Source organism: Tubulanus polymorphus, chromosome 5, assembly GCF_964204645.1.
Source record: "Tubulanus polymorphus chromosome 5, tnTubPoly1.2, whole genome shotgun sequence".
NCBI classification, from domain to species: Eukaryota; Metazoa; Nemertea; class Palaeonemertea; order Tubulaniformes; family Tubulanidae; genus Tubulanus; species Tubulanus polymorphus.
This window is the reverse complement of record NC_134029.1, coordinates 3485503-3497412: the sequence shown is the minus strand read 5'-3', so window position 1 is coordinate 3497412 and position 11910 is coordinate 3485503. Positions and strand designations below refer to the sequence as shown.

Below are 11910 nucleotides of genomic sequence, written 5' to 3'. Positions count from 1 at the left end.
ATCCTTAATGAACAGTTCATGTCTAAGACTTGCAGTACGATAAATTAATCGGATACGGTATATCAGCAACATTTATCGTGGATTCGAACCCAAAATTTTATCTTGACACACCGGTTGCCGCAGTTTGCGAAGTAACCTCTGCACGGCAAATTCAATCACTTCCGGGTTGGTTGATGTGAGAAAAAATGAAATAATTACACTTTTCTTTTAAACGAAAAGACGACAGAATATAATTGTGTGGAATAAATGTTAATTTCGTTGGTAAACACGTCCCAGGTAGGCTGCCTGTCTGTGACTTTATTCGTTTGATGCTCTCTGAATAGAATGATATATTTGAAGTCTCAATTCAATTCAAATTATTTACATCTGGATCTGGTGGTTGTGGTTCTGCATCTACACATATATTGGTACGTCACTCTGTCACAACTTGACAATCCTGAGACGGTGCGCTGAAAAAAAAATTCGGAGGTACGTGTTCACACCCTCAGGACGACCAGTTTGGCTTGCGTGGTGCAGTGGTGACACTGACAGTTTGCAAAACCTCGCTGACACAGCTCGAGTCCGTCCATCACTAGTGGGATGCTATTGCTAGCTAGATGAGTAGATTGTACCTGGGTCTGGGATTGGGATCCCCTTAGAAGGTCAGGTTTGATAACCCACTCTGAAAGGATGCTAAAGAGTGAGCCTCAGCGAGACTGTGGCTGGTAATGAATTCCAAAGTATGCTACGAGGTCTGTCGATGTAGAGTAGGGGAAGATACCTTATATTGTGGGGAGATCATGGTATGACTTTCACCAGTTTCAGATAGTCTGCTGAATCAATGTCTACTAAATGATGGATTATCTTGAAGAACATTATATGACTAATATATGTCTACCTGCTGTTTCTGTATTATATGACGCCGCTGTATCCAAATATGGCGTGGATGAACAGTGAGAGATGAATTGTCTTCGTGGTGGATTGTATTGAATTTTCAATGTTCATTAATTTCAGATTGAGGGAGGAAATGGCGAGCGCGTGTAACGATACATCAGACGCAGTTGAGTTCTTCGAACCGCAGAATCTGTACCTGAAACCAATCGCAAAACTGAACGTATGCGTTCAACTGCCTCTTTTAAAACTAGCCGGAAAATCGATATCGAACTGGGAGGTGATGGAAAAAGTGAAAACTATGATCAAACCTGATTCGTTCATATCGTTGAAAATTATCAAAAGCACTCTCGAATTCTTGCGCTTCGAGGGCGAAATCGAGAACAAGTCATTGATCAAAAACTGCATCGCGAAATTGGACGCTAAGACGATAAAATTGAGCGGGTTTCCGGACGTTCTGAAAGTTCGCGCGGCCGAAGCTAAAGTCATCTTCCCGACTCGTCACGATTGGGACTCGTATTTCCGCGACGCGAAACACATGAACGAGATGCGCGCCGGCGAACGTCCCGACACGATATTCCTGAAAGACGTTCCGTGTCGTTGGTTCGCGAACCGACGCGAAAAAGACAAAGAACGCGTCGACAAACCGAGCGAGTTCATCTTGCGGAAGGTTTTCGAGCAATTCGGCGAAATTCGCTGCGCCGATATCCCGATGTTGGATCCGTATCGTGAAGAGGTTTACCCCGGCGTTATTCAGACATTTTCGTTCGGGCAGCATTTAACGTTTTCGGCCTACGTACAGTTCAAGGAGTATATCAGTTTCGTAAAAGCTATGGATACATTACGTGGTATGAAAATGATGCATATCGGTGAAGATGGAAAAGCTTCTTCTGCGTCCGTAAAGGTTAATATCTCAAACGATATGATGTTAGTGGCGGTGATCCAGGGTCCTTCTTACAGATCACGGGAATCAGGGAATTCCGCCTCATTTAATACTGGGCAGGGAATTCTGGCTCTTCTTCAAATCGGGGAATTAGAATTTTTGTGTCTTTGTCTTGGCACAATGAACCTCTCGAGAAAAAAACGGCCCCCTCTGAGGATAACAGTTTAAGTTTTAAGTTTTTGTGTATTCAAGGAACAGGGGAATTAAGGGAATAGGTGAACTGGGTAATATGTCCATTAGGCAGATGATTCCACAGCATTGGAAAATCTATCGGTTAACTTTAGTTAAATAAGATCCTGACCTGGAGCAAATGTCAATAGAAAGCTTGTACTGGTTCCATTGCTGATATATCATATATCATATGTTATATATGGAAAATTTGTCATCTGCTTTTGAGTTATGATAAAAACATCAAACATCCGTATTGACAAATTATTACTGTTCACACAAAGTCTTTTATTCATGTCAAGTTCATTCACTGTAGTTGTTGGCTTTTTCCGCGTGAAATGTCAGGGCTGAGATATTCAATCAGAGTTTGTATAGTATATACAGAATATGAACCCGCTCTTGGAATCGTATATCAATTTTTTGGTTGGGTTTTTGTTTTTCAGGTTGATTTCGATCGGACGCGGCATTTAACGGACAAGGCGATCGCAAGACGAAGAAAGGAACGCGAGAAACTGATGGAACTCGAAAGATTGAGGGAGGAGAAAGTTCGCCTGGAAAGAGAGGATGAGAAAAAGAAACAAGAGCTGGAGAGGTAATTCATCAAAATATTTGGCCGCAGAATTTATATTATAGCAGACTCTGCTCCAGTTGGAATGAAACCTTGAATTTTTATAGTACGTTTCTGTTGATGATCGATCGATATTATTTTTCACCGATAGAATACGACAGGAAGAGGAAGATCGAGAACGCGAGAGAAAACGAGAGGAAAAACTACGAAAACGAGAAAAACGCATGAAAGAGCGAGAAGAAAAGAGAAAGATTCGCAAACAAGAGGAGAAAAACCGAGAAGACGAACGAAAAATGGCGTTGAAAATCGCGATGGAAGAACGTAAATTATTGATCGCTAAACGACAACTTGAGAGTATTCATCTTCTTACTGAACTGTTGAATAGAGTTAAAGTAAGTCATGTTTCTTTTACTGATATCAGGGTTTTTCTGAGATCAGGGAAATCAGGGAGTACTGGATTTGATGTCACTGATGATGTCTTGTAGTCTAATCAGGGAATTTTTGGTCAAGGGAAATATTAGGGATTTTGAATTCCCTGATTTTGAACGAACCCTGAATATGACAAAACGCTGTTTACAGCTTCAGCACCAAGACAGGATAAATCTCAAAAATATCATTAGTTATTTCGATTTATTTTGATCATTGTATTATAGGTTGTTAAAGTCCAAGAAGATCTCGTTCGTAAAGAGAAAGAAATCGAAGAAATTCGTCGCAAACAAGTCGAAGAGGAAAGGCTGAAAAAACTTGCCGACGAAAAACGTAAATTAGACACTCAAAAACGTAAAAAAGAAAAACTCGAAAAACAGGAGAAAGAATTACGCGATAAGATTCTCCTGCGAATGAAAGCGATCGAGGAGAAAAAAGCCGAAACTCAGCGCGAAGAACTTCGGAAGAAAATCCGCGGCAAAACGAAACTAAAAAGCGCCGTCATTTTGAACAGATGACTAGAAGAGGTGGAGAAAGAACGGCAGGTGGAGACAGTCGAACAAACCGGTGAAACGCGATTCTATAACGATCGGACGGTCGAGAAGATTTTATGCGGGGAAACAAGCGAAACGGAGGAAGATCCATGGGAATGGACGGCGGATACTGAGGTTCACATCGAGTGTATGACTAGTAGTGATAGTGAAAATAACACTGTGGAAATAAACACTCAAAACTGAAGAGCATTTCTAGAGGACCCAATGTCACTGCATTTGTAAAATAGTATTCAACATCTAAAGTCTATTGTTTGTCTGGGCTGGATTTTTTTGGGATATCCCTTAATTTTTTGAACGCATACCTCAATTTGCCATTTCACCAGTGAAACTGTGCAGTAATCGTTTTATCTCTATTTTGCGATGTATTGAAGGATTACTAAAAGGTCTTCTTTAGGGTTTTTGTTTAAAAAAAATAAGAAAAATACCCCCCCCCCCCCCCCCCCAACAAATCAATCCCAGAAAAAAATTGACTTTAGGTCCAGTTGTTTAAATTGTATTAGTTAAAGCTAATTTTGGTGAACAAATCCTTGAAGAACTAGTCATGGCTGTGTTGTTTAAAAGGTCCTCTAGCACAGTAGACCCGGCGTACCTTAGAAAAAAGTTACTTATTAAAGTGTAAATAGTCAATTTAGTTTAAATAGCTCTACTGAAGTCAGATCTTGGCGAGCTAAACAGAATTTGTTTTTAGAAATACTGAGGTAGGTCGAGTCTTACTATCCATTAAGACAGTTCATACTTCCTAGTTTGAGTTTTCCAGCATACTTCCCACCTTGTAATTGAGATTAGAAATCTTAATGAGCAAGATTTTACTGGCAAATATTTTGAAATAAAAAAATTTTGTTAGTTTAATACAATACTTGTGTTTATGATTGGAGATTTTTAACCTCAGGTGCCGGTTCCATAGGCTTGGCTTAACTTAAGACCATGTTAGTTCTATAGCCAATCTAACAACTTAGGACCAATCTTAAGACTTAAGTCCACTTATGGACTTAAGTCTCGACTGTGGAACTGGCCTCTGGTATGTAAATCCTGACTCATGACTCACTGCTGTGGATTTCCAGATAGCTGACCGTGCCGAGAACTTTCAAATCATGCACTCGTTGATGCAGGTATTGCTGCATCCAGGAAACTTCAGACTGTTGTAATGTAGTCTTGATCTTGAAAGTACTAAGGAAATGTCTGGTTTTTTGATTGTTCATTTTCAATTAAATATATCCTTATCCTGAGACGAGTCCTCAACATGTGTAGCTTTGATGATTTGAAATTGGCGGTCCAGTTAGCAGGGTGATACCTGCTTAAAGCCTTGTCGATGGCCGGCCTCTTGAATAGACAACCGCTCTTATATTGATACTCGAGAACAATATCTAACAAATAAATTGCTGGAGTAAAATTTATTTGAAGCAAAGATTTGATAACCTCAAACCACATTACACTGGTGGAAACAATAACATATATATATTACAATTCTACTTATAACACTTCATGTTGGTATCACAGGAAATTTCAAAAGGATTGGCCGTGTTTTGAGACAGATAGGCAAGAACTTCTGACGAGTAGCTTTCGACTGATATGTCCTAAATGATATTAATTCAACGATTCCTCAAAGAAAAGATTGTTTACAAATACCACTATTGTAACATAAGATAAGAAACAAAACAAAAACCATCATTAACTAACTTGTACTATTGCATTATATCTGGATTGTGTATGAATAGTTAATAAATTAAGAGCTTGTTTACATGAATAATATTGCAGTTAATTTACTTTTAGCAATAAATGAATGAATAAACCTCGGGCTTCGGGTTAATTTGCTGTTAATTACTATGTATATATGAAAGCATAACATACGCTGCATATGCTAAATGATGACTGAGAGACTAAGTGAGAGACTGAAATTTCGATAAGTAACACAAAGAATTATAAACTAAGAATTTGACTTGGTGGAACCCAAGTCTTTCGTGAAAATGTAGCACATTGATGTGAGGAATATGGGTTATGCATACATGTACATGGGTTATTTGAGGATTAATCATTATGATCGTAATTATCATTCTCGTATTCATCTCTCCAGAAATGTTCGTCAAACCGATGATCTGTTTCTTGTTGCGGTTGACCGTTGAATTTCAGCGAATCAGTCGTATAATGTTCCTGGTCATTGTGCATCTTCTCGCGATCGGATGCCCTCTTGAAAACCCAGTTAATATCGTCGCGTCTCGAATCTTCGCGATCTTCCGCTCGCCGGAAATACCAACTGCTATCGTGGCGGCCATCTTCTCTGTCCTCTCCACGTCGAATGTACCAGTTTGTTTTACCTCGTGATTCCGCAGTTGCTTCCGCTGTCGTGGAATTTTTATCATCATTTTCGGGTTTGGTTTCTGTGTGTTTGGTTTCCGCTTCATCCGACTGGAATCCGTCATTCGTTTTTTGCTTCCACGTTCGACGCTTCTTCTGCGATGTTTTTTTCCGCTTCCATTTCTTCAGGACATGTCGCTGCCACGGTAACAGCCTTTCCCAACAGTCGTCTTCCACCGACCTACCGACATGGAACACACACTTCCACCATTCCATCTGACAGTTTAACCAGTTTTTGTCCTGAGAACCGAGATAATCAGCGTGCTCATGTTGGAAATCGGTGAACTCTTCCCACACGTCTTCTTTGTCGTCAAAATCCATGGAAAACCACTTTTTCCTATTCAGTTTACGAACTTTTTCCTTCAGCTTCTTTAGAATCTTGCTCGGTTTAAACCGATCAAAGAAACTTTTAGACTCCTTATCATCTTCATCATCATTTTTCTTCTCCGTTTTTTCGGTTGTTGGTTTTTCTTTCTTGCTTTTATTATCTCTGTCATTTTTTCTTCGACCTTCCATTTTGAATTTATCCCCACGCCCCTCTTTAGCATCATATTTCCACTTTTTCTGAGATTCAGGATATTGTTTCACAGTTTCATCATTAATTTCACCCTTTTTTCTCTTCTTTTCTTCATTGTGTTTGTCTTTAATTTCTTTTTCCTCAGGTTCGGGATACTTTTTCAGAATTTTCTCGTCACTAGAATCTCCAGTTGTCTTTTTCTTCTTAACATTTTTTTGTTTGTTTGTCTTATCGTTTTTCCTCATATTTTCAGTATCCGACTCACTTTCTGAACTTTCTTCCTGATCAATATCTACATTGACATCACTCTCATCTTCATCCCAGTTTACTGTTGTTTTTTCATCATTTTCTTCCCGACCATTCTTACCATCGAACATATTTCCTAAAACATCCCCGAATTTGAGGAAACCGAAATGAATTTGTTCGCTGATGTCATTTACTTTGCGTTTAGTTTTCTCAATGTACTCATTAACCTCAGGTGAACCGTTTATATAATTCCACGCATCTTTTGACACGTCTTGAAAATTCTCGAATTTTTTCGGTAACGATTTCATCATTTCGACCCAGTAATCATACACGCCGTTGATGACCGGTTCCGTTGCCCGTCCAACATTTTGGACCGAGCTGATGAAACTGCGAAATTGCCCAGAGTTGGTGAGATTAGCTATAAGCTCCCATTGGTTCATCATGGCAGACGTGAAGAGACATTTCCATAATGAGCAGTTTGCCGCGGCGTATATATAATCATTCTCTAATTTACCGATTTTCTCGACCAGTTTCAGATATCTTGGATCCTGCGAGAATTCTTCTGCAAGAAAAGTACATGGCGCAAATCGAAATGAATATCCAATGAAATATAGTTATGCCGAATATTAGACATCTAGATTTCTTACCATCAGTTTTATCAGCTTTACAAGTAGTCGCTTGTCCGTAGCGATGTTTGGCTAACTCTAGTTTTAAATGTTCATTTTCGAAACGAAGTTCGTTTATTTCATCTTTGAATTCGGCATCAGCATGTTGTTGTTGTTGTTCCATGACCACTGTATTTGCCGGCTCGACCACTGATGGAAAAGTTACATATGAGAAATTTAGTTTTGAAAATAGATCGCTAGATTACATCAGTTCAACACCGTTTTACTTAAAGTCTTACTTTTCTCGGAATGAATATTAGGATTAATCAGCTTCACGTCGAATTCCGGCTGCGTGACTTTTTTCTGTTGAATCTGTCTCTGTAGTTCTGCTTTCTCAGCTTCGATCTGGTCGACTTTCATCGTCATCTTGTCGTAGTAGGTCTTCCACGTTTGGTCTTTCTCCACGAGGAGTAATTTCTGCCTGAGAAGTTCCTGATTCGCGGCTTTCAAATTGTCTGTATCAGTTTTCAACTTCAGGTTCAAACTCATGAGATGCTTCTTCTCTGATCCTAGATCCACGATGCGTAAATTTAAGTTTGCCGTGTCCTGCTGAAGCTGTAAAGATATTTATGCGGTATAAGTATATGCGTATTGATTGATATTGCAGATTTACATCTTATGACGGTAAATACCATGTAAAAGTCATGTTAAAGTCCCACAATTGTAAATTGACAAAAAGAATAATCTATTTGAAATATTTTGGTTGGTTGCTATCACCCTTTGATGACCTATCATTCTAGAGAGACTGAGGAGGGGTGGATCTTATGAACCAGTACATTCAATATTTTGTAAACTTATAAGTCATTTACAATTGTGACCTTTTAACATTTCATCACTACATCACGATCAATATTGTAATTTCAAGTGATACATGAATAATACCTGTTTAACTTGATTTTCGACATGTCTCGATTTTCCAGTTTCACTTTTTATCAACTCGAGTTGAGTCTTCAGATTCTCGTTTTCTTTCAGAAGTGTTCTCTTTTGCGCTTCCATGACGCCCAGTTTCCCGTTCAGCTGCGACGTATCTTCTTGCAGTTGTTTGATTTCTAGTTGCATCGAATTCTTCTCCGTGTATAATGCATCGATCATGTCGCTGCGATTTTTCAATTCCGTTCTCAGCCAGTCTCGTTCACTTGACAACCACCCGAGTTTGCTCGTCAAACTTTCCAACTGTTGCTTTATCTCTCCCTGAAAACAGAAATTGATTGATGTAACGAAAAGGATGTTTTTTCCGTCATTTTTTTAACAGAAATATACCGGGTACATCTTGTTTCATACAATGCCCACCTGTCTATAGTCATGCAGCTGATTTTCAACGATTGCCCTCTTTCTTAGGCAAATGGATAATTCATCACGTAGATTATTGACATGTGGAGCATTTGCCAAGTTTCGGGCTTCTCGGGCGCTCCCTGAATGAAGTATGAAGAAAAGTTGAATAAAGTGCTTAACCATCTTGGTAACCTGATCCGCGACATGTTTGAATATTGCGATACCTACCAATTGCATGGCCGATTCCGAGTCCTAGGGCGAGAGCAACAACCAATGACAAAACAATATTGAGACTCCAGTTCAGATCTGGGTTTGGTTTATGAAGGTACTGACGATTCTTCAATGTTTTTGCTGATGTTATGTCCCCTTCATCGTCTACGGCATCGCTGTCATTCATTAATGAGATATCACTTTCTGGTAAAGATTCTTCATCTGTTTCAAAAGAAGATGTTTAGTTGGACAGTTTCTTGATAGATGGCAGGGTTGTTGTGACCACTTACCATCGCGATGTTGAATGAAACTGAATCTGGAGCTAATTGATGACCGAGACGATTGCATCAAATCCGGTAAAGGATGGACGACATCTCCAGCTTCACCTGGTTCCTTTTCAACTGCAGCTGCATCGTTCTCAATCTGTTCAACATCCGAATCTTGAATTAATCAAAATACCACCTTCAGTTCAGTGCAGATAATTCATTACAATGGATGAATAGAATCATTGGGATTTCATGTTAACTCCATTAAATTATAAGATTTATCCTCAATCAGTGGGTGACCAGGAGGTGCCACTCATTACCAGCAAGAAAACAACACTGAAAATTGAAATTCCTTAATTTTCAAGAAAGAGTTCAGAATTCCCTGAATTTCCAAGCACAGAAAAATGAACCCCCGAATTCCCTGATATCCCAGCTGTAATGTAAGAACCTTGATAAATATACCTGTATCAGGTGATTTAACAGAATCTAACAACTCATTTTCAGCCGGCAAAGGTGGAAAATTCTCATATTTCGGGTCTTTTTCATCTTCTTTAATTTCATCAGAATCTTTCTCATTCACAGCTGTTACAGATATATCCTAAAAAAACAAGCCACCACCAGAAATGGAGAGAGTTTTAGATTTTCTATGCAGTTGATTTTGAGAGAATGTAATTACTTGTTTTTTAGGATCTTTCGTCCAATCAACTCCCTCATCATCAATCTCCGGTGAAGATTCTTTATCAGTTGTATCCCGAGACAACGTAATAATTGGGTCGACTTCAGGAATATCGAAAGACGACCCCGGAGATGGGAATGTTTCCGTATCGCGGGTCTCGAGCAGGTATTCAATCGTTTGAACCGGAGTTTCCAATGATAATGTTTTAATCGAAATTTTGTCGAGTTCTGGTTTGATACCCTCAGCAGGTATTATTGATTCAGCTCGTTCTTCCTGCAATGAAAGTAGATTTTTTTAAATGCAGAACCAGTTTAAAATACATCGAAGTTTATTGGAAATCCGTGTATTGCGGGTAAAAAACAAGTCAAACTCGCTTAAATCATAGCTGGGATGATCATTACGGTGATGACTCAAAAATAGAGAAGATTTAAGTGATGTGACGACTTATTTAATGACGAATTTTACCAAGTTTGACTGTATTTTGTAAATTGAATGGGGATAGAAATATTGCCCTCTCAGTTACACATTCAAACAACTTACATCAGTGGTCGTCTTGACTTGTAACTCTGGTTGTTGGTCTTCTTCCACTAGAGTTGTATCATTAGAAACATCTTCTATCGGTGATTCAGCCGTTATATCTACGATAAAATAATGAAACATTATCACCGAACATTAAACCTCAACAGAGTTCGTCCATGTACTTTTAACTTGCTATAAAACCTAAACATAATGATCAATTTCTGATTGAAAATAACGAACTGAGGATATTAATTTACCTGGATTTTGTTGAACAGCGTCAGCAACAGCAACAGCATTATTTTCTTCACTATCAATCTGTGCGTTGTTCGCTTCAATATCGCTGATTTCCTGCGATGCTGGATTCCTGATTCGATGATATAACGCCAGTTCAGCATCGATATTGACGAATTCTGAACCACTGCTCTGTCCACTTTCATTATTAGCATCATCAGTTCGGTTCTGAATAAAATAGGGACAAACAGATGCCGGGTGAAAGAACTTTTTTTTTTTGAAAGAACTTCTTTGAAAGACCATCTAGGGATACTTCTCACTAAAAGTGGCACAAAAGGCATTGATATTTTGCCTTTCCATACTGAAAACTTAAGTGCCCTTTTGAGTTATTTTCAGGCACACCAAGATATGAGGAACTCTACAAGTCCCCCTGGACAGCTGCTGGATATCTGCCCACTGGTATCGTAAATGAACAGGTCTTTATAACTGGACCACGTTGATCCATTTTTCTGATGATTATCTCTAAACTATCTTGTGAAAAGCTTCTGCGTATTACCTCAATTTCACCGACCCGATTTACGACTGTCCAGTCAGATATACTTGTATCACTGTCGGAGCCCGACATCATCAACACTTATTCACATAATATTCTAAACACACACAGCAAGCAAGGGTAGCTAAAAATAGATCAATAGAAGAGCATGAATTAAAAGATAGCGATGTTCATTCACAATTCTACTTTCTTGGTGCAATTTGAGCGAACATAATTTCATTGCAATTCATAACCAAATGGCCGCACATGAACAGAAACTAGGGTTGGAGGTAGGGCGCCCCACCGACATCAGCAAGCAAAAATATCTTTACAATGTGAATGCCATCGTAGGTAGGCCTACAATCCTCAAGCACTCTTTTAAAATTATAAATTTTCAAACTGTTACAACAACTGAGTGATCCTCGAGACGAAGGACATTGTACATCAATCATCATGACTGTTTTGACACCATGACAGACAGAGACTAAAGAGAGATAGGCAAGGAGGGAGCTGGGGACAACCTGGAAAACTGGAAACACACATTTCACATTTCATAATTTTGAAGTGAGTTTTTTCCAAAATCTTACCTTAACACGTAATACAAAACAGTTAACACGTCAGCCTTGATATATACGCTTCTAACACACAGTAGCTATGCGCTATAAATAACTGACGGAATGCAATATACCTCGATTTTGCTGGTGCAATTCACTGAAATTTAGGCGAAATGCCAATGTTTATGTTTACATACATTAGGTTGAATAAAAAATGAAAACTCCGATAAGTAACGTCGGAAATGTATTTCTCATAAATATATAAGAAATACCACAAAAAACAAATTAAGAAATATTGAAAAATCCACACTTGTGCTGCTTCACTAAGAAATTGGATTGTC

At 38.8% G+C, this 11910-nt stretch overlaps 2 protein-coding genes across 3 annotated transcripts; one reads left to right on the top strand and one right to left on the bottom strand.

Annotated features, from left to right (window-relative positions):
* Positions 1-152: 152 nt before the first annotated feature.
* Positions 153-4339, top strand: LOC141905112 (A-kinase anchor protein 17A-like). Of its 2 annotated transcripts, XM_074793879.1 has the most exons (6): positions 153-276; positions 340-468; positions 994-1774; positions 2425-2573; positions 2701-2941; positions 3203-4339. In XM_074793879.1, the coding sequence occupies exons 3-6, from the start codon at positions 1007-1009 to the stop codon at positions 3491-3493; spliced, it is 1449 nt and encodes a 482-aa protein (XP_074649980.1). In that variant the 5' UTR covers positions 153-276; positions 340-468; positions 994-1006; the 3' UTR covers positions 3494-4339. The 2 variants fall into 2 exon arrangements, with proteins under 2 accessions (XP_074649980.1, XP_074649979.1); XM_074793878.1 differs by having other exon boundaries at positions 153-468.
* A 572-nt stretch (positions 4340-4911) lies between these two features.
* Positions 4912-11757, bottom strand: LOC141905086 (uncharacterized). Its single transcript, XM_074793830.1, has 13 exons — positions 11603-11757; positions 11040-11160; positions 10510-10711; positions 10274-10371; positions 9734-10006; positions 9520-9655; positions 9082-9231; positions 8810-9013; positions 8600-8721; positions 8192-8500; positions 7549-7864; positions 7292-7459; positions 4912-7206 (listed from the first exon to the last, which is right to left on the bottom strand). Exons 2-13 carry the CDS (start codon positions 11109-11111, stop codon positions 5555-5557), a joined length of 3702 nt encoding a protein of 1233 aa, XP_074649931.1. The 5' UTR covers positions 11112-11160; positions 11603-11757; the 3' UTR covers positions 4912-5554.
* Positions 11758-11910: the final 153 nt, after the last annotated feature.